The sequence below is a fragment of the Pseudopipra pipra genome, chromosome 21 (genome assembly GCF_036250125.1).
Source record: "Pseudopipra pipra isolate bDixPip1 chromosome 21, bDixPip1.hap1, whole genome shotgun sequence".
NCBI classification, from domain to species: domain Eukaryota; kingdom Metazoa; phylum Chordata; class Aves; order Passeriformes; family Pipridae; genus Pseudopipra; species Pseudopipra pipra.
In genome coordinates this window covers 7,609,859-7,637,784 of record NC_087569.1, presented here as the reverse complement: position 1 = coordinate 7,637,784, position 27,926 = coordinate 7,609,859, and the positions used below count along the sequence as shown (strand labels likewise).

At 41.5% G+C, this 27,926-nt stretch overlaps 1 protein-coding gene across 2 annotated transcripts; it reads right to left on the bottom strand.

The window, feature by feature from the left end:
• Positions 1–282: 282 nt before the first annotated feature.
• Positions 283–27,869, bottom strand: GOSR1 (golgi SNAP receptor complex member 1). Of its 2 annotated transcripts, none has more exons than XM_064677550.1 (9): positions 27,776–27,869; positions 27,288–27,402; positions 25,555–25,642; positions 25,248–25,355; positions 24,728–24,819; positions 24,471–24,545; positions 9,842–9,871; positions 3,808–3,890; positions 283–2,555 (listed from the first exon to the last, which is right to left on the bottom strand). In XM_064677550.1, exons 1-9 carry the CDS (start codon positions 27,804–27,806, stop codon positions 2,431–2,433), a joined length of 747 nt encoding a protein of 248 aa, XP_064533620.1. In that variant the 5' UTR covers positions 27,807–27,869; the 3' UTR covers positions 283–2,430. The 2 variants fall into 2 exon arrangements, with proteins under 2 accessions (XP_064533620.1, XP_064533621.1); XM_064677551.1 differs by having other exon boundaries at positions 27,294–27,402.
• Between the last annotated feature and the right edge of the window lie 57 nt (positions 27,870–27,926).

Genomic DNA, 27,926 nt, shown 5'->3' with positions numbered 1-27,926 from the left:
CTACAATCCACTGTTTTCATTTTCCAGCCCATTGCTCCGACCGCAGGTCCGGGATATTAGAGATGAGTTATTAGGCTGATCCTCCTGAATTAGCAAGTCTTTGCCTCAGCCAGATGCAAACACACACTCCAGGGAGCACAGCACAACACCCGCTCACACTGCCAGGGGACTACAACATGATGATGAAGGGAAAGCTCCAAGGGTAATTAAATGTCTTTTCAACACAAAACTGACTCAGAACCAACACAAATAAAAACCATGGAGGGGCTGCCAACACCGAAACCATTTCCAGTAAAGCTTTATCAGAGATAATTCAGCACATTTCCATTATTTTATACTAAAATATATCAGTTCCTCCATAACATTTTCATAACATGAAAAATCAATTATGTTTACATATTTATTATAATCTACATATTTCCCATAGCAGCTTTTTCACACAATAAGATTAAATATATGCACCAAATAATCAGTTAAGTCCAGTAAAAAGACTTGTTATAAGATTAAATAAATGAACTTATTTACGGTACTGCAGATCTTATATTGCCAACTGTACAGCAACCAAATCCTACAAATCCTAAACAGATGCACAAGTGCTGATCAGGGTCCCTTGGGGTGGAGGAGGAATCAAAGAAAAGGCATCAGGGAGAAAAGATTTGATCTCCCAACACGCAGATCCAGTAATAAACCTCCTTTATCCATCGAGCTCTTGCATAAACCCCTTTAATAAACACTTCAGCTCCAAGCAGGAACATTCCCAAATCAACCAAATAATCACCCTTTATTTAAAATACAAGCCCCACAGTTTTACATGTATTAATTCCAAATGCTTCCTAATCCCAACGATGGGATGACTGATTAGAAGCCTTTGTTGACTTTTTAGCACGGAGTTATTAGTCTGCAAAGAAGCCTCCAAATCCAGACAAACATTCTGGGTGTAACAGTGTGGTTTTACACACTACACAGGCACAAGTCTCTACTCCCCCCAACAGGTACTCACTGACACTATAAAATGCAGTAAAAAATTGCATCTGTCCCGCTGGACTCTATTCCAGAGGAGAACCCAGACACTGTGTGACATTTGTGGGTGATGGCAAACATGGAATCTGTTAGGAGCACTGCCAGTGGATTGTGAAAAGAGTTAATCAAGTTCTTAGAAAGATATTTCAGTGCCTTGGCTTGAATTCACGGGGTTATGATATGAGAGATGGAAAAGTGCTGTTGAAAGAGCAGAAAAATCCGTTAACTGGGGAATCTGCAACGTCAAAGCCATTCCTGACGTCAGCTTTCTTTAGGGACACGAACACAGCAGGAATCTTTTTGCATGTCTGGACCAAAAAAAAGTGTTTTCCCCCCCAGGTAACGGTAAGTAATACTTGTTTCACTGTTCATACATTCAACTCTTTACTAGGAGGAGTCATGTCCAAACCCTTTGCACAAAGATATGTTTGCCTCAGGTATAACCATCATAATTTTCATTTCCAATTGACAGTTCAGATTATATCCTTCTTACAGTGTAAAAATATCAGCGCTATCAGAACAACTTTACCTAAATTACAATATAGACTTTGCATCGTGTCTTCATAAAGACCTTTATGACACCAGCCAAAATCAAAGTATTTACACCCAAAAGATACCTTTAGGTGAACCCATGTTTGGTCACTTTTCGGATGACTGAACACCAGGGTAAGCAGCTGCTTGGACACTGTGCTCCCTTTTCCCAAAGGGGGACTTGTCAGTCCCTTTAAAGCCACAAGAAACCTTATGATCTCCCCTCAGAGGGTACTTTATTCATATTCTGTGCAAAAAAAAAAAAGAATGTAACAACCCTTCTTTTTTAACTTCGAGGAATTTGTGTGAAGCACAGTTCTCACAGCACAGATTATGCAGAAATAACCAGAATCTCAACCGGGAGTTATAAAGAATTACAGAACATGTATTTAGTAGTAAAGCAACCTGACGGCTTAAAGCTGCAATATTCTTCTCTCAGGGTGATAGTGTTCAGTACTGGGATTGGATTTCAGGGAAACAGGCTTCCTGCTGTTTCCACCCAAGGCAAATTTAACAACAATCCTTTTCCACTCACCAGCCAGCACTGGATCTCCTCAGCACCGCTGAGCACTGAAACTGTTCTACCAGTTCTGGTGAGCGTCCTGTATTTACTTACCTTGCAGGGAGAAAGGGAACTAAAGACAAACAAATCCCACCAAATTTAACCAAAGATGTGTGTGGCAGGGAAGGAGAAACACTGCAGCTTCAGCCCAAACCCAGTGTCACAGTCTACCATCATAAGCTCTAGACATCATGCTGACAGTCCCAGCCACGGAGAGCAGGCTGTGGAAGTCTGTCGCTTCCCCCACTCACTTTTCCTTGACTGGGAGGAGGGAAGGTGGTGATGAGTTTTAGCAGAGTCCAGGGGGGAAACATCCATCAATGGAAAGCGTATAAGAGCAGTAGGATGGTACAGACACCGATAACGCCGCCCAAAATGAGGGAATCTCGTCGTTTCCGAAGGTTGATCCTTTGAATCAGGCTGTTCACTGCTGGAAACCGGTCTGGGAGGAGTCTGAGTCAAGGTCATACCCAGCAAATAGCAAATTCACTAACAGGCCTTAAAAACCTGGATCTGGAAATCCCAATACTGCAAGAAATGCAGAACTACTCCCAAGCTGGAGAAAGCAGGAGCAGTAAAACCTGATGGATAGTGAGCAGGATTACAACTGTATTCACTGATCACAGAGCAGCAGAGAAAAGGGAGCAGCTCAGAGTTCACATTTACACAGAATTCATCACCTGATCACCTAAATCACCAGTGTTTAATGTATTTAATCTCCAGTATGTGAGGCTTAGTTACTTTTAATAATTGTGTTTAAATGAGAATGAAAAAAAAATGGGGCAGTTACATAAAACATCTGTGGAATTTCTTTAATGGAATTCTGCTACTGGTGAAGGGAACAACCAAAGGCATTTGACTGAGAAAATCCTGCACTTTTCATGGCCACACACTGTGCAAGTACAGCACATAAGGAAGAATTCCTACTGTAAAACCATGAGGATGTAAATCTATTTTTTAATGTACAAAATACAACTGAGAACAAGACAATCAGCTTTAGAGCTTCGTGTCTTTAGAAGCAAGAATCTTTTAAGGCCAAAGCTTATTTAACTCTCTTTGGTGTTCCTGCCAATTGCTAACAACTGTAATGAAATATATGGGTTACCAAGATTCATCTCTCCAGGACATGATGAGTCTGATCAAACGATGCCCTTATGACAGAAAGGAAGGAATAAGTGGGAAAACAACAAACATGCATGACTTGACAACCTGGTACATTCTTTAGCCATGGCACAGAATATGAAGAGAAACCAACACCACAGAATTTTCAGATCTGAAGGACTGTGACAGACAAGAGAAATCTCAGGTCCTGGATACTCTTAGCTGTGAACCACAGCAAGCAGTGATGTACACCAAGCTTCAGCTTTTCTGAAAGCAAAAAGCAAGAACTGAAATGAAATTACACTTCTGCAGAAAAATGCAGCAGGGAAGGCCATAAAATGCTGTTGCAGATCTCTACCTGAAAATTAAGCTCCATTCTGCAGTGCCCCAATCTGAGCAAAACCAACCTTTTCACCACATTCCCAATAAGAAGCTCCAGTCGGGTTATCAAATGAGACTGGTGAAAAATTGGCCTGTTTGCCACTGAACAGGTTATACAGCCACTGACATCCCTGATCCCCAGATGACAGAGTGAAAAATTGTACCATAACTCTTCTTCTGCACTGGCAGCACACATTTTTAGGAAAGGATACTAGCCAAGGTATTCATCTTGCTTTGTATTGACTTCAACATCCCCCTCTGCGAAGTCATATTTTCTTTAGTTGCCATGGCAATGCTGGAGAAAGAAAAAGAGGATCAAGTTGTTGGTGCTAAGAATAATCCACAGCTCAAACAAGAGGAGAGCAAGCAGGCAACGCTTCTTTGGAGGACAATGAATGAGGTGAAGCAACATGAATGAAAGCACAATTTTTCCATTAATCTCGATCTTTTACACTTAAATGATTTCTCTTTTATATAAGCCATTAAAAAGGAAAACACTGAGATTTCTTGAAACAGGCAGGTTTGGCAGATCTCCTCCAGCCCCAATGAAAACTGGTACAACCTTATAAGCAATATAAGAATATTGCTTAACTTTTAAGCAATATTCTTAAGAATATTAACTCTTCTGGCTTAAGTTTTAAATTTAGAAGTTTGTTTCACCCCAGAAGCCCCATACTCACCTTCACTCTAGAGAGCACATGAGATCTGTGTGCCATCAGGATACGATGGCCACACAAGTATTAAGCAAATAAGAGCTGCCTCACAACTAAAAATCAATTTGCAAAGCGAATGTGCTGCTTGAGGAGAAGCAAGAGCAGACTGAGACACAGCTCAAGGAGCCTCCCTCCAAAGGTTTCTGGACAACCAAGCTGGGACATGCAGTCACCAGGTCTCTGAACATGTTTAAACACAATGAAGTGTTGGGATGTACTTGCTTTGCCTCAAGATTGATGCTGTTCCTTGTTTGCAGGTGAGTGGGCAAAGCTTGGATTCTCCTGCACTGTCTCTTCCCAGCAAGCCCAGCCTGACTGTTTTCCATAAGGTGGAGCTGAGGGAGCTGATGTGAGGTCTTATCAAATGATGCTCCACCACAGCACAGATTTGGTCCCATTTCTGAGATTTGGTCCCAATTACAAATATTCTCCATGGGTATATAAGTTTCCATTCTCTGTTTCTTTACCAGTACATGCCCTAGCTGTACAGATTTTATCCAAATACGAGAACACAACATGGGTGGAACATGAACCCAGAATTTTCCATTTCAAATTTAACACATTTGAGAAGCCAGAAAAAAGCAGCTGTGCTCTTAAAAATAAGATATTAAATGAAGATTAGAAGGAAGTGCTCAGTTGACAAGTTTATGCTCTGGATACAGTGATTAAGGAGGAAAAATATGGCAAATACTGCTCTCCTTGCTGGCATGTGTTTCAAAAACACACAAAGTAGGACATAAATACAACAAGGCTGGATCATAACTCAGAAAAGTCACCTCTACTGCTGTTGAGTTTAGCTACAGTAATAACAATGATTAAAACAAGTTCTTGGACAAGTTTTTGAGCCTTAAATATGGAGGGGAAAGGTTCTGGAAGAATAAAAGTAAAGTGGAACAACACGATACAACAGATATAAATACAAGAAAAGGGAATTAAAAGCTGTAATTTCAGAGAACAGGCAGGAAAATGTAAAATGCTGCTTTTACCAGATACAGACACACAAGTTTTTAATACAGGTATTTTAGTCCTCTAAAGTAAAAAGCCACAAACTCACAAAACCACTACACAGCACACAGGGAATTTGGAATTACTAGGAATCAAGTTGGAAACCAGAAAATTTCCTATCTGCACCCAGGAAAGCTTGTTCAATAACCTACAGCTTAACTCCCACCACCACACTGACTTGATGCTTGCCCAGATGAGGTTTTAATACAGTGTCTCTCAAAGCACTCCTGGATTGAGCCCCCTGTTTTCATAAGATGCATCCAATGACTCATTGAGACATCCATTCATTTACAGAAGTGAAAATACAAGATGACTGCCAGTATATAAAGTGATCCTGAGCCACCTCCAAAATGCCTTCGGAAATAATTGTTATAGATTATCATGGAACACAAGGTTCCTGCTTTAACATCTGAGGAGTGAGACTGTTCATCTCACAGAAAAAGACAGGATGGAATGGCTTAAGTTTATATATTACAAGACTGAAACCATCTTCATTTCTTTCATCCAAAATTTTGAAGAATTTAGCTCAAAGGGTTGGGTCTTACTGAAGAGCTCTGAAGAAAAAAAAATTGGAGTAATTACCATTTTTATTATGACACGGTCTAGTAATGAAATGTAATTTTGATATCCATGAACAAGGCTTTAACTGGATTCTATCTACTATTAACAAGCCAAAATTCAAGTAAAAAGCACTGCTGTTCATGTATTCATGTATTCATGATTACTCAAAACATGAGCTGGTTTACCTCTAGATTTGTAAAGATTATTAAATTTAAGAACCAGCAAACACAGAGTTCCTGGGGACTAGTCCAGCGATTGGTCTTGTACAGTCTCAAGCACTGCAGCTCCCTCAGATCCTTCATCAGAGAGTTTTGGTTTCATTCCCATCCCTAACATATGTTCATTGACTTGCTGCTGAAGCCATTGCTTCACTGACAAATGCATGTTTTAAAAAATTCATCCCCTTCTTCCCATTCACAACAGTGGCCCCACTTGGTGGCTCAGCACCGGGATCTCCCCGGATCACCACGACCTTCCTCGGGTGTTCTGTAACGCGACATTTACGATAAAAGATTAAACGTTTCTTCCCGGAATCGAGATGACCCTGATTTAACATTTCACTGGGAAACCAGCAGGAACTCTTCTCAGAGCTGCACTGGCTGGAACTACTAGAGCTGGGTGTAAACCAAGTGTCTAAAACCAGATGGTATCTGTGCTGCTCTCCATATCTGATATTAAAGCACGGCTCAAGTACAACATTCAAGGCTGCTGCACTGCTGGAGAAACCTCCTGTAGGTAACCCCAAAGCCACAGCCATAAAACACCCACCTATCTCTTCCCCAGATCAGCAGCAGGATCTCAAATTCCTGTGCTTGCAGCTGTATTTCCTCAAAATTTCACTCCCATTTCAGGTTTGCCCTCCTCGATTGTTCAGCAGTGCTGTGGGTATGTGAGCAACCACATTTCTCTCCAAAAGTAAAATAACTGATATTTGTACATCGTTTGCTGTTTTCACTGGCATAAAAACACAGAGTAATAAACACCTCCAGCCATTATCCCAGTTGGAGAAGTCTAACATGCAGAGATGCACTTTTAATGCTGCCTCACTTGGAAGTGTTTTGACTTAGAGGAATGTTGAAGCTGTCGGTGTCACCCCACACAGCCACATCCATCCCGTGTGTCACCCAGGCAAATGCACCACAGAAATCAGCTCCTTGCTTCACCCGTGGAGACACATCAGTCACACCTGCACCAGTGAAGAACTAAAACAAAAGCTCTAGGGGAAGGAGCCACGTTATTAAAAATCAAATAATTCATATATTACTGAAACTTCTGCTTCATTTCGTATGCCATGAATCATACTTGCTTATTGAAATTCATGACAAGGTCTATGATTAAGGGAATGGACTCTGTGACTGTGCATAGAAATGCAAGCTCGAGCTTTAAATTGGTAAAAATTCTGATTGCATCACTTACTCTTTGAATAGAGCTATATATATATATTCATATCTTTAAATATGCACATGTGTGCGTGCATCACACACATAATCTTTCAAATTACTTTAAAGACTATTGTGCCTTTTGATGAAGCCTGAGATGAAAACAAAAGGGCAAAATGCAAGTGATTTTGCCTGGACACTCTGACAAGGTGCTTCTGAAAAGAGAGAAGACTCGAGAGAGAAGAAAAAAGGCTCAAGCCTCTCCATTCTGAAAATTCAATGCAAGTGAATTTTTTTCTTTTATTAAATCCTAATTATAACCTAAAGAAATACTACCAATACATGAGGAGAAGACTTTTTAAAAATTAAATCTATGGTTTTGGTCTGGTTTCAGTCCAATCTGTTAATATACAAACACTGACAAATCAGTGAATGAGGCCTCAGAAACAATATTACAATAAAACCCTAAGAAGTTGTCAAAACTGTACATGCAAACCCATAAAAATTCCAACTGAGCCAACATAAAAATACAAGTTGTTAGAAAACAAGAAATAAATCGTTTGCTATTTTGGAGAAGTGATAATGTTTGCAAAATGAAAACCTGAGAACACCAAACATATTAAGCAAAATCTATGCTTATATTTAAATCTGGCCAAGAGAAGTGAACGCTGTTCCAAAAGAACTGCAGTACAAAGTATCACATCCCACTCGCTTCTGGGAAGAAAATATGCTGCAGTAAGAACCCATGCCACGTAATTCATTTAAAAAACTGATTAAAAGTTTAGTAATGACAACACATCTGGAGCCACAGCCTGCTCATTGCTTCACCATTTCAGCTCAGGTGCCCATTTATTCCCTTGCAAGGACGTTTGTTCCGTGGAGGAACCACCCAGAGGACGAGAAAGGCTCCCCAGTTCTCTTTTCCACAGAAAATCAGGGCAAGGGGGTCATAATTAGTGGCTGTGGTTTGTCAACAAAAGCCTCTGCACGCACCAAAATATGCTTTCAAGTGTTTAGAATCGCTGCTTAATAACAAGCCCTGAAGAAATAAATGTGATTTCTTGACTTGCTCAATTAAAAACTAAGTAATGAGCTGCAGCAGATGCAAACCTTGAAGACAGAGCAGTATGAGTAGCCAGAATTAGCTAATTACATCTCACTTACTCAAGGAATCTGCACTCAAACAGCTTCCCCTGCACAATTCCCTCTTTTATTTGGGTTACAACAGACAAAGCAGTTGGGTAAACTTCCATCTGGTAAATTCACTTAAAACCCAGCAGGATTTGCCCCCAATTAATGTCATACCCCAACACTTCCAATTACAGGGGGGACAAGAAAAAGAGTAAAATTAAAAAACTCACCCTGTTTTCAGCAGGGGTGGAATTGAATTAAGATGATATAAATGGAACTACATTTCCTGCTCAGTGTAGTTGCTAAACAGGCTCTTTTTGTACCAAAAGAAAAAAGTGGAATATTTTTGGCAACAACTAGAGCAAGAAGTTCATTTACTGTAGATAACAAATGATGCAAGGGTGACAGCAGCAAACAAGAAATCCAACAAACTTTGTGCATTTTCAAGGTGGAATAGCAGGGACACAAGCAAGGAGAAGTTTTTAATGACGAAAAGACTAGAACACAAAGTAAAACAAAGACAACTGTGCTGTTTGACAAACATCTTTATGAGGCTGTGGTGGGATTGTATCCACATTTTCAGACATAATTCTACTGACCACTTCTGGTTCACCACTGCACACTAATGTGGTTTAACACATTCTTCCACCACGTTAATTATCCTGAGCCCACTGTGTGTACTTAAGCCAGCCAGCCCCTAATGGACACAGAGCCTTGCTGCACCTCTAATTACTCTTTTTGATCACTTATGCCAGTACATGCATTATCTGAAAGCATATCTTGCTTTTTTTCTTCCCTTTTTTGTTTTGGTTTTAAAGCAGTAATCTAAAACTTAAAACCATTAAGTTGACATTATTATAACAGTCTGAATTATTGGTTTGCAAAATTGCAGAGTTCAATGAAGATTGGGAAGGGCACAGATAATTTATGATGCTCCAGTTCTAAGCTTTCTATTTCAGTTCAGGGAAGCTATCACTCAAGTATTGGAACCATTTGAAAAACCCAAAAGATAAATAACTATATAACAGCAATAACCTCTCAAGCACTTGTGGTAAAAGCCACATTACCTGTCTCAGCTGCACACTGAGGTGCTGGATACATGGAAGGATTACAGAAAATCAGGTTGTAGGTGAGTGTCACTGTGAGAAGAAGCATCTTCACTACTGGAATAGCCCTCAACAGCCCAACCTGAGCCCCACCCTGCTCCAGGGTTATTCACCTTCGCACAGAAACACCAATTTTCTAAACTAGGATCAATAAAGTATTTAAGCCACACCACCATTAAGTCAATATCAAATATAAAAAACCCAAACCAAACCCTCCACCAATTCATTGTAATACTGCTGAGGAGTTATAAATAGTTACTGTATAAATACAGTGACTGATATATTTAGACACAATTCAATGTAAACATTGATTGTACAGAAAATAATGAAAATTTTTAAGTTAATTCCTACCTTATTGTTTCTTCTATCAGTCGATCTGAGCTGAAAGCCAAACAAAGAAAGTGAGGTTAAAAAAAGCAACAAGCACTAAGTACCATTTTAGATTACTAATCAATGATCGTCATCATACAAACCTTAATAAATTTGCCCTTAAAATGTTTTATTTTTGGATCTTGTCACATTTTGCTACTACATAGATTTGGTTTATATATAGCCTTTGGAGAAGATGCTCCTCCTGTTCTCTGGAGCAGCATTTCCTAAGTGTGTGCAAGAGCAGGTGCCCAGGAGAACACGTAAAGCACCGAGGAGACAGGAAAAAGGGAATGGGCACCATGATTGATGGGAGGCTGCTTGGAAAGGAGTATTAGAGAAAGCAGTACCTAATTTTATTGCTTTTTAATCCTGGCCGTTCCTTTCCAACCCTTCAAAAAAAAAAGTAATTAATGATAAAAGCTGAGACTTGGATCCAGGTAATACCATCTCAGAATCTCATTTCAGGGGTGCTTCAACAAACACTGGTTTAGGCTGGTTAACGAGGCAAATTCTTCCTACAGCACCACCAGTCAGATGAGAACTGAGTGATGCTCATGGGAAGCAGAACACACACCATGGGTAAGAGAAAGACCTTGATAACCCGTGCCCTGCCCTTGTTTTCAATCGAGTTTCTGTGCAGCAGCACTGGGAAAAGGGCAGCTCAAAATACAGCCCCAGAGGGAACATTTCATTTCCAGAGCGGACCTGCACGACAAAGAGGACAAACAAGATCCTCACAAGACTGGAGCTGTTTCTCTTTTTTCTGTACTCAACTTATAGGCAGGGTTTTAATCACTGTTTTGCAGCCAGTTGTGGAATGCCAGAGACACATCTCCTGTCAGAGCAATCAATATCTCCAATGTAACCCTGACACAGGAGAGGTGGCTGCATCCCTGTTTCCCATAGTGTGTAAACAATGATTCTTCCCCACAGTTGCTCTGTTTACCCCACAGATTTATACAAATTCTTGGAGAATAACTGAAAAAAAAAAAAAAAAAAGAGAGTTTGCAGCTTGAGAAGGAAACCAACCTGATATAAAGCAGTTCAATGTTGTACTGGATAGTTCTTACAGTATTAAAGCAGAGTTTACTGTTTTCAAACTAAAAGATACTAAAAGAGCACGACTGCCTTCCTCTCCCACCCTCCTCGTTCCAAGTGTTTTCCACCTCAGAAGGGAAGGTACCAACAGGCACAGCACAGTCCTGCCTCTGACTCAGCCAGAGATTTGGAGCTTTTCTTCTACCCCCAAGAATTCTGGGGATCCCCATCCAGCTCCAGCTGGAAGGGGTGGAAAACTATCCCAGGGGGTGGGGAGACACAACCAGAGTCCCTGTTTTTCTGTGGGGAGGAGTGAAAACACGAAGGTTGCTATTTCAGTCCACCCGTGGCTTGAAACAAGGAGACAGAATAGAGCACTAAAAATAATTTTGCCCAATTTTAAGTTGAGAGGGACTCAACTGGGGCAGCAAAGAACAGAACACACCCTTCTGCTCCCCAAACAGAGCCACACTCCGAAGATTTTCACATCAGCTGCGAGCACGTTGGGTTAATCAAATAAAGCCACTTTTATTCACTGTGTGGTGTTTATTACACTGGCACAGAGAAGTAAAACACCATAGCTGTGTACCCAGAAGGATGTGAGCAGTCTCACAGCATCTCCTGACATCCCCAAGGCAAGGAGAACACAAAAGTAATGCATTAAAGATTTCTGTAATCGCTGAGCCTCCAAGATACACAATTCAGCTGAGAACGTGCCTTTCATAGATAGTCTCTAACAGACAAGTGTGTTAAGTGGGCAGTGCATAATAAGAATAAACTGCAAAACCACCAGAAAACAGCCTGAAAAGCAAGAGCAGAGCATAAGAATTCATCATTTTAAAAAAGCTCTGATTTTTTTTTTTTTTTAATTTATTATCAATGAAAAAGTATCTGAAGCTTTGCCGGAAATAAGTTACACTTAAAAAAATTCTGTGGAACAAAACATTGCTAGAACAGCCCTATCAAAAAAACCTGCCTTAGAAAAACCATTACCAGCTCTTTGACCATTTAACTGATGAAATTAGAGAATTTTCATGCTGATGAACTGAAGATGACAGGGAAGTTGAACAGTTTTCCAGACCTCAAGCGAATTAGGATGTTCTCCAAGGTTTTTAGAGCACAAAAATTAGGATTGCCAGTTTGCAGCAGAGACACTCACTGCTTTTTATGTTGGAGAAAGCTGCAGTTGGGCAGTTTTATTGCTTAATCAGAAACATAAAGAGTTATTTAAAAGCTTCAGATTAAATTATACTGCATTATTTTTATATGTGTGTGTGTGTACCTTTATAGACATATAAAATTAAATCCTGGAAATATAACTACCTGTAAAATGATGACAGAAGTTAATAAAAATATATAAATCCAGACATTAGATTCAAATGCCAACACAAGGCATTTAACAGGCATCTGAAGCCACAAGATTGATTTTCTCAACTTACTGGACATCACCCCAACTATTTGAAAGGACGAGATGCACATGAATTTTCTTCACAATGACTGACATGTAGGTAAGGGCAGACTAAATTAATTTTTAGAGTCTTAAATAAATAGCTGGGAAGCACAAAGATTTCCTAGACACAGCTCCCAGTGCTCTTCCCACCTTGAGAAGCATCAGCTCTTGAGAGGATCTCCAAACACACCTCTCCTTGCAGGCCTCCAGCAGGTGAATAAACTCTGCTGAAAACAGCAATGACATTCACTGACATTTTGGTAAAGGTTGTCAGTGTGAGCAGGAACATTTCAGGGATTCTGATGTGTGGATTTTTACCATCAGAGTTCTGTTAAGTTTAGTTCTTCCTGCGAATCAGTTCAGGGGGATGTCAGAGGCTTTTCCAACGTGCACTCCCGCAGCATCCCTTAAAGTCTTTAAGTCTCCTTGGCAAACACAGACTGTAAAGTTCACTCACAGTGATACCCAAACAGAAGCAGCTGTTTCATCATTTTACAGCTCATAACCATAAAAATAAGTCAGATTTAAGGAAGATCAGGAACACGAAGTACAACAGAGCCCAGGGACCCAAGGGAAGCTGGCAGCTCTCTGGCTATTAATAACCTGTTTTACACAAATAGAAACTGTTCTCACAATTACAAATGTTCATTCCAACTGTTTGTCAGAATAAAAAAAAAATACCACTCAAAGAAGTAATTTTGCTTAACTTACTCATTCAAAACACTACAAAAAGAGGCTCTTAGGAAAAAAAAAATAAAATTAAAACCTACTGACTTTGTTCTTCTGTTGTCCAAGTAAAGACATCAAATCCAGTGGCCATCTCCTCGTGAACATCCAAGCAAGCAAACAATGGTTCTGGGCACTATTAATCTGACTTGCCATCTGTTTCAATAAGCTCTGCATTTTTGCCTGTCCAGACAGACAGCACTTTGACAAAGCCATTTAAAAATACTACAGGAAAGAAACTCTGGAAGATGCTGAGGCAATCAGCTCCTGTAATGAATGGCACAAACCCAAGAGCAGCAGCAGCAGCAGCAGCCATGCACATGAAATAATGAAATAATCAGGTCTCTGTGCAACTGCTGCCTGGGAAAGATTGCACAGTTTGTCATTTAAATATGCAGACAGGTAAAAGAATCCCAAGGAGAAATTAAGTGAAATGTGCCCCCAGGATGGAAGAGAATCCTGCCCATCACATCAGGCTTTTATAATTAAAGGAAGTTTTTTATGTTCTTGGGGTTTTTTTTAAAGCAAACATCTACGTCAGTTAAATATAATAAACAGACAAAAGTTAAATAAAATTCATTAATATAGATGAATACTTAGATGAGGACTGGCTTCTCCCATATCCATAGATTTTGCTGCTGACTTCCCAGCTGGATACCCAAAACAAGCACTTGTCAGAGGAACAAGATACAGCAGCAAGACTCATCTGCACACAACTCATTTCACAACTCACTCTAAACCCTTCAGATGAAATTAAGGGCAATATTATCACATAGAATAATTTAAAAGGAATAGGGAAAACCCTGTAGAATAAACTAATATAGCACTTGATAACTATTTTCCTCCTTTCATAAAGAGTAACTACAGAAATAATAATTTTACTTTGTTCTTTCTCTAACTGCAAGATCAATCACCAGTCTCTGCTCTCTCAAACTGCCTGCAATAAATCTTTTCACAGTCCTGGATCACCAGGCAACGTGGAGCTTCCAGGAATGCAAATCCTGCAAGACATACTTGATTCTCTAATACACATAATACAGGCTGTGATGAAGCAAATCTGACACATACAGGCAGTTATTTCCATCATCACAATCACAATAACAGAAGAATAATAATGAAAGAAACCCTGTGCACACACACACACACAAAACCCCATCTCCAACTCATTTTTTCTGCTTGCCATCAGTGTTCCTTATCGTATAAAAATTCAGATCATTAAGCTCTTAAAAAAACTTAATTAGAAGAAGGTAATGAAGAACACTTTTTTCCCCCTGGGATAACAAATAAGATATTCCAGATTTTATAAGACTCATCTCAAACTTGATTTAATTTAATGTGAACGAGAGAATTCCACTGGAGCTGCTTTTCTAATTTGGAAAGGAATCAAACCGAAACCACAGCACAAACGTGAGCATTAACTCAATGTATAAATTTGCTCCAAAGGAACAATATGTTATTAACAACATCACCTCTACAAGCTCTAAACACCTAAGTAAGCTTATTTCTGCAAATCACTGTACTGGGGAGTCCAACACTCAGTAATCACTTCCAATAAGAATGAGGAGTAGGTGCAAAAGTGGGAAAGAAAGAAGCACAAATACCACATTGCTTTTAATCAATGCAAGTAATTTGTTAAATCTGGAATGAAAGGCACTGGAACATAATCCACTGCTCCAGGCAAGAGTAAACCAACGTTATCTGGTGACAAGTTTCTTTCCAGATGGTTCACATGTACCTTGTGCATGAGGAAATAAAATACACAGAAGGGAAGGATCTGCCAAAGGATTTCCAGGAAAATAACATGGTGAAACCTGCTCCCTCCAACTGCAATCCTGTGACTCAGAATTCACTAAAAATTGGACTTCTAGCTACATCCCTAAGCCCGTGTCTCAAAAGCTTATAAATTCCAACAATTTGGGATTAAGATACACTATCATAAGTACTTTCTTTGCAGCTAACAACTGTAAAAATGTCTACGTGAAACCAATGAAAAGATTAGTTTTTCTAACTCAGTTTAAAGAACAGCTTAAGGGATGCAAACAAATACCAGGGATCCCCTCCCTTTGCAGGGAGATCGCTGAACACACAGATCCACCTTCACAGGTCTGAGAACACAAACAGGTTGTTTCTCCTGGATTTCTAAAGTGTCCAGTCTGCTCCTCCTGGATTTCCAAAGGGTACAGTCTGCACCTCCACTGAACTCCATGGACTTGTGTGGGAATTATCAACAGAGTGAAAGAAATGTTTCTCCAGAAGAGGAGACAGCCAAGAAAGCTCTTTGGCACAGAGGACTGGGGAGAGTGCCTGATGCCTGAGAGCCCCAGGAGGGGGAGCAGCAGCAATGCCACTTCCTTTAAAGCAAATCTAGGAGGAAGTTAGGAGCCTTCTCAATAACCTGCAAGTGCACAGTCTACCCAAAAGCACAGTTAAAAACTTGAGAACAGCTCCTGTTGTGTAAATGAAGTTGCTGCACCACCCCAGTGCCAGGATGGCACCACCGGCCACATTACGAGGGCTCCATGAGGCTCTCGATTCACGGCTGGGAAAGTTCCTGGAGAGACTGGCCCTCCCCTGTAATTGCTCCATATTACCCATAGGAATGAAGTGAAATGAGCTGAGAAGGGCAGGTCTTACTGTAAGTCATTATCAGCAACCACAACTGTCAGAACAATTCCAGTAACTTACTAATGGACTCTATCGGCATTTCCTCAAATTTTACATCTGCACACACAACCAGCAGTCAGTGGAAGTGCTGTTTTTCATTATTTCCTCTGGTTTAAAACATATAATTTAAATGAAACCTTTAACTAAAGGGAAAAACCCTCAAAACCAAGCAACACAGCCTTCAATATGCAACACTGACCCGACAAAAAAACGAGCTCGAGCAGCATAACCTGTCATTACCCATTTGTTGGGCACACACAGACAAGAGAGATGCTCAACTTACAACAAACACAAGCTGTTGGTAATCTGTGCTGTAACAAAATAGACTGTATCACTTTTCCAGCTCAGTGTTTTCTGACTAAAGCTTGGCAAAGCTAAAAAACTGGTCTACTATTCACACACTCCTAAGTAACCAAGAGAACAGCAGGGGGAACTCCTTTCCAGAAGAGCCCCGTCATACAAACAACTTCATAATTAATATCTTTTTAATTTCCAGTGAAGTTAACACAGAAATGAAGTGAGAGTTATCCCTAGGATGACAACCCAACTTTAATGTGGTATGAAACCCTAAAACACACACTGACAGCCGTGTATTCAGCTTCCCAACTGCCTTTTCACCTGCTGTGGTTTTGAGGGTTTGCTGGTAGATGCAGAAAGCTCTGTGGCTTTCAGCCAGGACTTGGCTGAGGTACCTAATTTACAACTATCTACCTATATGTTTATTAAGTTTCAGAAAACGATTCTTAAAGCTGCATAGTCGACTCTGCAACATAACAAACACTTGTGGTTCAAAATTTCAAAGTGCACGCTGCTTTTAAAACGTCTACGAGCCAAATTAAGGATGGAATCCAACGAGTAAAGATCTCAACATTTTTCTTCTGACCCAATTTCCCCCTGTTCTCAGGCCTGTCTTTTTATCTGAGACTGTACAAGATGCATTCTTCCAGAAGTGCAACTAATACTCAGTATAAACAAGCCTCTCAAGTGAGAGGAAGGCACTCTGCATCTTTCAATTCACAACAAAACCAAGGTCCTTGAAAAGTTCTAAACAAAACTGTACTATCAGGATAAAACAGAGATGCTTTATGGGGAATTTGGATCTAGTTCTGCTTACCATCGTGGATTTGATAGAACACTAAGATATCTGCATAGCAACCATTCAGCCAAGAATGAGGAGAACCTAATTCTGATGCATTAGTAGAGGCTGAAATTAAATAAACTCAAGAATGACATTTATGCAGCAATGTGGTAACTTTCCAGAGGTACACTCTGAGAAAATGGAAATAATCACTATTTAACATATCCATACACATCAAATTGAGTTCAACAGCTTGTTTCTACTGGAGGATCCAATAGCAAATAATGAGCAAGCAGTTCTGGCCCTAAAGAACAATGAACAGCCACAATAACAAAAAAGAGTAAAATGATATGCTGCATTAGAATAATAAGTGATTCTCATATTGCACAAAAGAAACTCTATAAAACTTCACTACTGTTGATTCTGTTCAAAAGCTGCACCTACTTTTCAGAGCCAACCCATGTAGGAATGATTTCAGTCCTGTCAAAGCCCTAATTTCAATACCAGACTTGGGGGGGGGGGAAGAAGCTGTCCTAGTTAAGAAACCGTGTTGAAAGGAAAGCTAAAAACAAATAAAACATGCATCACCGACTTGTTTATTTCTGAAAGGAGCAACAAACTTCAGAAGCAAACAGAGCTCTGAAGTTTGAAGTATGGGTTTATATCCTTGTCTCTCCCCAAATTAAGAACAAAGTGCTGTTTCGAAGGTGAAGCCCAGAATGGAGAAGCAGAGCCCAGTTTTAGTCCCAAACACTTTTCTCCCCATGATGTATTCAGGTAATCTTTCACTCTGAGGGTTTGCTCTTTAGTTTCTTCAGACAGTAATAAGGACCTAAGGGAGTTTCTGTCGCCTCTTTCCCAGGGGAACACAGAAGTTCATGCACAAACATGTCATACAGATAAAAAGCAACAATGAATCTGAAGTTCTTAATGCTCAACGTGTGGCTGCATCCTTTGTCACCTGCATAATTTAATTTTGTTCTGGAAGTTACAAAGGAAATCCCCAAATTAGGTTTTGTGCTCTGTGTGTGATGAGTTTGTTGGGTTTATCATTTGATGTTCCCCTCCCCTCCTCACCTTTCTTTAAAAATCATTTGTTTTAGACATACTGAAGTTATAAAAATATCTCAATAGCCATTGTTGTCAGGGAAATTACTGATTACAGAACTTTTTAAACCAATCCAACTATAAGGAAAGCATGCAAATAAATGCTATGAAACAAATTCAATCTTTTGCTTAGGTAGGTTTGATTTTTTAAGTCCTAAATACAGCCCAGGAAGATGAAAAGCAGCAGTAGATTTTACTCTAATGAAGCTCAGGCTATTTTTAAACGAAAAACCTCTTAAATCCTGAAGTGCTTGGCTGATTTTCATGTTCTTTTATTAAGTTATTTATAAATAATAATAATACCCAGAAGAGCAACTTCCTTCATTGCCTGCAAGCTTTGAACCTCCCCAAATTCTCATTAAACTACTTCAATAACTTGCTCACACAGTAATTATTACACGTAATAAACAGTGAAGTTCTTTTTTTCCAGAAGACATGAACTGTCTCCCTCTCTGAGCAGTATTTACCACTAAAATAAGAATACAGCAAGTTATGCTCAGTCTGGTGCTGCAGTTGATCTGCTCAAGTGTCATATTAGTCTGGGGCTGTTACAGGGGAAGCTGATCCAGCCACTTAGAGAGTGGCCTTGTGCCCCTCTGCCATGGATCTTCAGGAGACAGAGGCTTGGAGATAAAACCCATTCAATCCAGACAGAGATAAGGCTAAAGGAAGGAATCACTGATGCAATCAAGAAAACTCTGCAGCAATGGGAGACAGAGCAGAGAGAGAGAATAGAATCATATTTTGAAATGGGATTACAGTGCAAGTCATTGTGCATCTCTAAGTAAGCCTTTGCAACACTAAAAATCCTCCTGTGCCCAAATCCCTTCTTTGAAAACCATTTCATTTGTGCTGCTGCTCAGACAGAGCACAGAGCCCTGCCCCAAAAGTCTGTGTGGTGGATATTCAGTGGTAAATCAGGAAGGGAATTGCCACAGCCATCCTGGCTGGCACTGGCAGGCACGTTTAATGCAGTAATTTCTCAAACTGCCCTATTCCAGAAATGAAGAAAACAAGTCAATGGCTTTTGGGAAAACAGGGTCAGACCATTGCCAGAGCTCTTGCAATTAATGGCCAGCAGAGAAATGTTTTAACCTAGATTCCTCAATCCCTCCTTGCACTCTGTCTTCCAGTTCAATGGACAAAGTGCTGCAGCACCTTCCACTCCCCCTGCACAGCAGGTCTGCAGCCAAACTGCACCAGATCTGGTGCCTCTTGGCAAACCCTCCAAACCACAGCCATGGGGAGCGTGTCTGTCCTGTCAGGGCAGAGCTGTTTGGTTTTTTCATAACTGCTACACAGCAAACAAGATTATTCATTACCAAGTGCTGTTTCAGTTAAATCTGCATTAAAATGGAGAGAATGGAACCACAAAAACACCGCATTCTGCTCTGACACAAACAAAAAATAAGTTTAATTAAGAGGCAGGTTTGGCAATTAAAAAAAACCCTTACTGGGCCTGACTAAAGTGGAGCTCAGCAGTTCTGAGGCTGCAGAGCAGGCACCCACAGGGAAGAGACTCATCACACTCCTCCCTCCCTGCTGCTTCCCCAACCACCATGGGAATGAAAAAGGAATTGGTGAATTAGCTGTTTCTCCTACAGTGTCTCTCTGTCCAAGAGAAAACGAAGGAGATGCAGTGGTGAACTGTGTGTCAGCTGGAGCAGTTACTGCCCAGGCATCTGTGTGTCCTCCCCTCCAAGTGGAGGTGAGGGAAGGGATGGAAGGGAGGCAACAGCAGTTCTCTGGTTTCAATCCAGTCCTGAAGGTCCCACTCAAATCCACAGGAACCTGAGCAGCAATAGCACAGTGAGTGGAAATCAGGGCGTGCAGAGCAGAGAGCAGGGATAACAACAGAAAAGGAAATTAAATTAAGGTAGAAAACCGGCAGCTTTTTCCCCAAAGGTCAACGCACCTGTAATCAAAAACCCTGTAAGGTGTCTCTGCATCTCATTAAGCTGATTTCTCTGTGCAAATCAGTGCTGAAGTGAAAATTGGTAAGCAAAGGCAATATTTAGAGGAAAAACTGTCAGTCAGTCACTCCCTCCACTAGGACCTGGCCTGTATCACCAACAAAGTTGGGAGCAGTTTCCTGGTGATTATTCTCTACTGAATGTGCCCATTTCTGCCCAAACAACAACAGGAAATTTCAAATAGCCCTGCTATTGAAAAATGAAATGCCATAATCAAAGTAACAAAAATATTTAGTACTCCAGAGTACTCCACACAGGTGAGAGCTGCACAAACACTAATTTCCCCTAATCATCCCAGGTATGTATTATTAATACACCATTACGCAACTGCTGCAGATTCCCGTTCGTTCCTTTGCTCACTTCCCTTATTCCTCTTTTCCCTTTCACATGCAGAACACGTCCCTCTGATTTGTTTGCTCTTCTCCTCCTTCAAAGTTTCTTACCCACCTCCTGTGGCCTTCTCTGTCCCAGTGCTAAACATTTTAAGACACACAGGGCTGCCTGAGCACAGGTTCATCCCGTCTACCTGCATCATTCACACATGGTTTTCCATCTAAGATTATTTTTTTTTACTGAATAGATTCTTAGGCTGCATAGCAACACCCACTAGAACCATGCAGTCACCTGACAACAAGTAAAAACACAGCTAAGGATACCTGCACCTGCTTCCCCACCAGCCACTTCTGTTGGAAAGGGATAAATGACAAATTTCTGAGCGCTGGAGCTGAGTAATAAAGCAACAGTCACAGAGTGGCCCTATAATGACAGAATATATCTACCACAGCAAATGCTGGTGACCACTAAGTGGTCTGTATTCATCTAGTTTTACAAGGAATTCATCACAGGTAATACAATCTGTAGTTTCTATCCAAACTTTGGAAGCCTGCACTGATTTTAACACAAATTCAGCAGTATCACCTGATACCACTCACAGAACAACCCAAGTACCAACACAAGGGAAATTTTCACTTGCATACACACACAATATTGCAAATTTAATCAAGCACATTAGTCCCCTCTTCGCTGACTTAGACTATAACTCATCAATAACTGCAGAATTTCTCAGAGCAGACACTAAGTTGACAGAATTCTTTCCTCTGAGGCAGCACTTTTCAGAGCAGTTTTTAAAATGCTAAGCTACATCTATTCATCAAAATTGCTTCCTTTAGATGGAAAACAGCATCACATGAAAAAGGATGACTTGTTTGCATCCCTGGCCAAAAGCACACAAACAGAAAAGATTAAACACCTTCAGGGAATGGCACAGACCCAAGAAGTATTTCTTCAAGCATCTGACATGGCAAAAAGTCTGAGGTATTAAGTAAAAATATTAAGAGGGCATCAATATTCAACAAGATCTGCCAGCCTTATTTTAATTAAGGAGGGGGTTAAAGTTTCTATTAAAAAATGTAGGCATATTGTTTGTCTCTCCAGAGGCAGGTAAAGCTCTCCTTGAATTACCTGTATAGAACTTCAGTAGGAAACGGAGTGACCTGTCCACAGGCAACAGAATTTCTGGACAAACCTCCTTTCCCATTAAAACTCACAATCAGATGATTTCTAAAATGAACTGAGGCAGCAGTGAAGCTTTCAAAGAGAGAACACCACAATATGTGCTCCCTAACCCTCCCAGAAGGGGGATGCAGCAGCACAGAGCCCTTTGTGCCCCAGCAGCACCGGGATCCCAATGTGGGAAGTGTTCCACACACCGTGCCAGCAGCACTGACACAGCAGCCAGCCCCACCCTGGGAAAGGGACTCCAAATGGATCCAGGATCCTCACAGCTTAATGGAAAGGCAGGCACAGCCAGGGTTTGCACAGAGCTTCAGCTGTTGTCATTCCCTTGGTGCTTAATGTACGTTGGGTCCTTTAATTCATCGACATTTTTTACTCGCGGATTTTTAACTTCCCTTCCTTTTTTAGGTTCACCTACATATACAACATTAACACACAGATTCTCCTTCAGTTCTCTTCCAGAAGAGATGATGTTCAAAAGGTGACACAAAAATAAAAAAAGGCAGATTCAGGTAAAAAAACAGAGATCCAGCTTCTCTCCAAAGTCCATCTCAGAAAAAAGGCTTCCTGGCTCTCCTCCTCTTCCTCCCCAGTGAGATGCCCCCACAGACAATCCTGCCCAGGGCTGCCAGCAGCTCTTTAAGAGCACTCAGGGAAAACAGAGCCAAGAGAAAATTCCAGTGGCCATTTATCCTGTCTCACATGGTTGTGCATAAAGAAAAGGGCCAGGACTCTGCACTGGGGCAACAGCTCAGCATCCTCCATCCTCAGATAATGGGATAAATATGTAACAGGTCAAGGTACTTAACGGCATAAATTAAGCAGGGCCGAGACTAGGTGAACACTCCAGTATCTTACAGGAATACATCATTCCTGGGGCATTAGTACATTCCTCTGCAGCATGTAATAACACACTTGTGAAGTTTGTGCTGCCACCTCCATTTCTCACGCTCTTTTCATTGGTTTAACTTCCCTGAAAACACGTTTGGATTTTCAGTGTTGTGTCTTTGTGACAACGTAAATATATTCCCCATGTAGTTCTGTCAATTAGTCTGGCACCAGGGTTTACTGCACTGCAAATATTCAGCGTCATGACTCACACAAAGCCTGTCAGTTTATCCTAGGAGCATGTTTGGTGTAATCTGCCAGCTCCTGGTGATTTCTTGGGACCTTTTCCTAGCTTTTACAGCTTTTTGGCACAAATAGCTCATTAACTGTTTTCTTTGAAGACAAATATGTTGAAACTCTCTAATAATTTTCCTCTGCCAGTATCTCTTTCTGAGCTTACTGATTCTCAATTCAAAAGTTTTGAACATCCTACAAGCTTTGATTTCTTGCCAACGTTGTATTCTGCTTCTACACTGGATTTCTTCACAGTCCTTACAGTTATCTCCACCTTGCAGTGGTATTCCATGATTAGTTTTGGCCCTGTTTCCTAAAGACCCCCAACTCACACTTATTTCCTGTTTTCTTTTTCTCAATGTCATGGTAGAGGTTTTTTTTTAAAAAGTCTTGATATTTTCAAATAATCACCCAGAAGATGGTTTAACTGTTTCTAAACTGCCTTATTTCACTCTATTTTTCACGCATTTTAATTGTAAAAACATACAGTTTTAGAGACTTTAGCATGTTTAAAAGATCAAAATAATCAATACTTCAACAAATGTTAGGCTCAAACTCTGAAGACATCTGCCAGATAACATTTACAAAATGCTTTAAGTTTTCCTCTCTTAATTGTTGCAAACTTTCCAAAATAGTGCACTCAGAGCAAAGTCAGTTTCTCAGAAGTTGTATTTTACAATTCCAGAAATATTTAATTTGTGGCCTTTTTTAACAAAATGCCAAATGTCTGAAAGTATTTACTGCCTCTCCAACAAAAATAACAAAGCAAAACAAAAAATCCCAAACACAGCATCTGGAGGGAATCAGGTTTACTCATATTAACTGAGACTGATTCTTTGAAGTACAACATTTCAGGTAAGATTCACCTCTGGAATATTAAGATTGGTGGTTTTTTCCTGGAAACTTTCTATTTCATGACCAAGCATGTTTAGTAATAAATTCAGCCTAACAGAACTCAAAAATCAAGCTTTAAATCCATTAATTTCTAAGTCTTAAAAATATTAAAGAAAACTGACAATGAAGTGGTGTTAAGCCACAATGGGGGAAAAATTGCTTAAATTTCCTGTTAAAGCTTTTTGTGCAGTTCTGGCTACAAGTTTTTTATAGGAAAGCACATTTGAGAAAGCCACAGGTAATTTTTTATTTAATTTGGTTTTTTCTAAGTGCAAGCCTGCCCTCTCGTGTGAGACTGAGGTTTAGCACCACTACAGGCAAGGGGAGAGGCAGGAAAATCAGAGCTACCTCTGGACTCTCCAAAGAACACAAACCCTGCAGTGCTCTGCTCTTGGCTCTGCTGCTTTTGCTGCACTGGGGACACCCAAAGCAGCTGCTCACAACCTAATGCCCTCTCTGCAACAGGAATAAAGTGCTTTCTATTTTGCTTGTTATCTGGGTGAATAAAGTAGACCAAATTTGCAATATTTAAGTGCACAGGTAACTTTGGAATTAGCCTCTTCTGTCACCTTTTCTACACGTTCAGTAGAGACAAAAGGCAAAGAGGTTCTTCTCTGTCTGACTCTGACAAATAAACAAAGACCAAAACCAGCCAAATCATGGGAGTTTTGTTTCTTAACCCTTATCCTAGTCAGTGTGTAAAGGCATCTACTCCCTTGGGAGGAGGAGCTCTGAGTCACAAGTGATTTGTGAAAGCCCACTGAAGACAACACAGAAGTCACTGACAAGATCCTAAAGCCAAAATCACTGACAAATACCCTGATTATTACCTACCACACTTCACACTCAGCATGACCCACAAATGTTTACCCAGCTGCAAAAGCAGCAGCACTGACACAGAATACACAGTGGAAGGCATTCCTTGTGCACATGTTATTGTCCCAACGGACACAGCTTTCACACACACTTGAAATTCAGAATGTTTCATCCCCCAGGAAAGTGAGGCACCTCCAACATAAGTAAACAGGAAACAACACCTACTTTCGAAGGTGTTCGTGCTCCTTCAGGAACAGTTCTGTTCTTCTGTTGTTCACGCCAGACCCGCTTTTATAGGACCTAAAACCCAACAAAACAGAATCCTGTCAGAACCTGAATAAAAATTGTGAATTCAAGTAACTTCTTTTGCTTTACTCAGAGCATGGACAAGTGAGCTATGCCAAGCATTCTCCTCCAGAAGGGTTTCCACCTTCTCCCTCCGAGGACAGTCCCATTCCACTGCTGTAACAAACACAACTTACTCGATGTCTTTCCGTACCGATCCCAACAGATTCTCCCTTTCTCTTATTGCCAAGAAGTTCGCTTTGGTTTTGTGGAATTCGTGTGTATAATCCTGCAATAAAACAGTTTTTCCAAAATTAGGATCCTGAGGTTTAACAACACAATATACCCAGGGAAGATCCGACCACTTTTTCAACTGCCAAGTGTTCTCCAATACAAAGTGCAAGACCAGCTTATGAAATGAACAGCAAAAATGGCCAGAAGCTAATGCAAAGTATTTTTAAAACTCACTGCTCTTACAGTAGTTGCTAAATTTGATAGCTACAGACAAGGTCATGCAGGGAACCCCACTGTAATTCTTTGTCCCAGTGTCACATATCCTCGCCTCTCTGATGAACTGGTTTGTGTTGGAATTTCTCCTTACTGGTGATGGTGCCGTGATATCAGCACTGATAATAATTCTTTTAAACTATTACAATTAAAGGATTAAATTATCTTTAAGAACCAACCCAGAGGCAGGGGGGAGGCCCGTTCTGTTACCTGCAGGATGTCTCTGTGGCGCTGCAGCGTGTGCATCAGCGCCGCGTTCAGGGACGGCACGCCCGCACTGTTGGTGTACTCTGCCATTTTGTCATTTATCCCAGTGAGCTACAGGAGGGAAAACAACCCCAAAAAAACATGAAATGGCTCGTTCTTGTATGAAAGATACAATGCACAAGCTGAAGGAGCTGGCTGGACAGGCACACCTTGTCCAACACCCACACTCGCATTTCCAAACGTCCCTCACACAAACCCGGACCGTGACATTTCCTAAACGCCGCACTAAAGCCACAGTAACTCCAGTTACCTTTCCCAGAAGTTGTTCAATCTCCACGGCCATGGTCTCAAACATTCTGTCCTGGCTTGATCCATTTAAGAGAGGAGTTGTGTCAGAGCTAGGGAAAAGGGGAGGAGCAGTTACTGAAAAGTGCATCATTCCACGAATGCAAGAAATAAGGAAACACTGGGGACAGGGGTTGGAAAGCTCCACTACCCAGGTTTCCTAGAGGTGAATTAAGCTCAGGAAAACTACATTTTCTTATCTCACATTCCTTTAATTCTTATCTGAATGGATGACACAGTATCACCTGGGGGAAATATAACCTCTCCTTGGAAGACATGCCTGACACCACACACCTTTATCTGGCACAAATGTCCTTCTCTCCCCAACTTTTAAATTTGATTTATTTATTTACTGTCAAAAGGGAGCACTGCACTGTTACAGCAACATAATCACACCTTAATAACATGGTATTAGGACAACCCACTGACTTATTAAGCAATCAGTGCTCTACAGAGCTACAATTACAGTTTCACACACAACTACACTTTCACACACCTTCCCTATTTGCTTTTTAAGATAAACTAAAACCACAAGGAAAAGTCACATCTAAGACCTGCCTGTAAAAGTGTGACAACTAAGAACCCTCAGAGACAACTCATGGCTTTGGTAATCTTCCTTAATCTTAGTAAGAGAAGTTTTGCATTGGACAACAAAAATAATGAAAACAATCAGATTACACATCAAGTGACAGCACAGAGCCAGAAACAAAAGTGAAACTCAGGGATCTGGTGCTCTCAGGCTTCCAGAACCAAAAATTCAGGGAAAGGTTCAAAATGGATTAATTCATCAAATTAAAAAAAAAAAAAAAATCAATACACACACACCCCTACAGTAATCACAGTCCTAACTGATACAGTTAATAAGCAAAGAATGGCATTTTTTAAAGGTTGCACTCGGACAGAGAAGTTCATAATTCCTGCTGTGGAACTGCAGGGAAGAGCTCACCTTTGGCCCCCAAGATAGAAAGACTGGAAGAGTTTTATCAAAGTAATTCTTCAGTCAAACATAAGTCTGCCTAAAGCAAACAGAAACTACTCATGTACATGCACAAGTACCTACTTATCTGGTTCATATATATATATCATCATATATATACACACATATAAAAATACATGTGCAGCTCTCATCATTCTCATTAACACTGTCCCTGCCCATGGCAGGAGGTTGGAACGAGATAACCTTTAAGGTACCTTCCAACCCAAACCATTCCGTGGTGCTGTGATTATCACTCACCTTAGGAGAAAGCCAGGAAGAAACAGCCACCCCTGTAAGAGAGGGCTTGTTCCCTGTCAGCCTTGCACCAGCCACAGCTGCTCAGTGCTCCAGTTCCCTTAAAACTGGGATTACAAACAGCACACCTGGGAGGTGTAAGACTAAATTCCCCTAATAATGAGGTCCTGAAAACCTCCTGCTGGTTCAATACAGTAAAAACTGGGAAACAAGACGATGTAATGAGCATTAAAAACTTCTATCACCAGTTCCCTCTGACCCCACACAGACTGAACTTTAAACTCAGGTCTCCCCAGGGACATATGTCACCCACAGCCCTTCCTGACTCACACCCCGAAATCACATCAAGGCCAACACCAGCAGCAAGTGCTGAAATGAGCCACAGGTGGGACCACCATTCACCAAACGATAAAAATGAACCCAGCACCAGGAGCAGCGTTTAAAACATAAAGAAACGGGCTTAGTACCTATACCTGTCGCGCCTTCCGTCTCGGCCGCTGCTGTAGCTGGTGCAGAGCTTGCTGAAGGAGACCAGCTTCAGGTCCAGCTCGTTCTCCAGCTGCCTCGCCTGTTTCCTGAGATCTGCGCGGGGCGGGGGGACAGTCACGGACCCGCCCGGGGCACCCGCGCCTCGGTGGATCCCGGTCCCACAGACCGCCCGGGAGCCCCGGGGAGGGGAACCCACAGGGGAAGGAGGGACCCTCATGGCTGGGGGAGCGCCCCACGCCCAAAGGGGGTCACGGCTGAGCACCCTCAGCCCTGCCCCACAGCCGCGGGGCTCCGCGGGCACCGGTGCCTCATGGCTGACGTGCCGGCACCGCCCGCGCCCGCCGGCCCCCCGGAGGCGAGCAGAAGGGCCCCAGCGGCGGTCCCGCCTCGCCGTGCCCGGGTCGTACCCCGGGGGAGCCCCGCGGGGCGCGGCCGCCCCGGCCCCGCCGCCCCCGGCCCCACTCGCCTTCCCAGTAGTTGCTGCTCCCCGCCGCCATCTTTGTTGTCCAACGTCAGCTGCGGGCCAGCGCCGCCGAGACGGGCGGGACGGAGCGGCCCCCGGCACGGGCGGGCCTCCCACCGCAGCGCCGCCCAGCGGCCCGGCGGACACAGCGCCT

What these genes read in the sequence shown, in the direction of transcription:
- GOSR1 (XM_064677550.1), bottom strand. Translation starts at nt 27,806, where the DNA reads ATGGCGGCGGGGAGCAGCAACTACTGGGAAG. An exon ending in TTGAACAACTTCTGGGAAAG is followed by an intron (nt 25,356 to 25,554) that starts GTAACTGGAGTT and finishes TCCCTCCTGTAG; the next exon opens with CTCACTGGGATAAATGACAA. An exon ending in GCCACAGAGACATCCTGCAG is followed by an intron (nt 24,820 to 25,247) that starts GTAACAGAACGG and finishes GTTTTATTGCAG; the next exon opens with GATTATACACACGAATTCCA.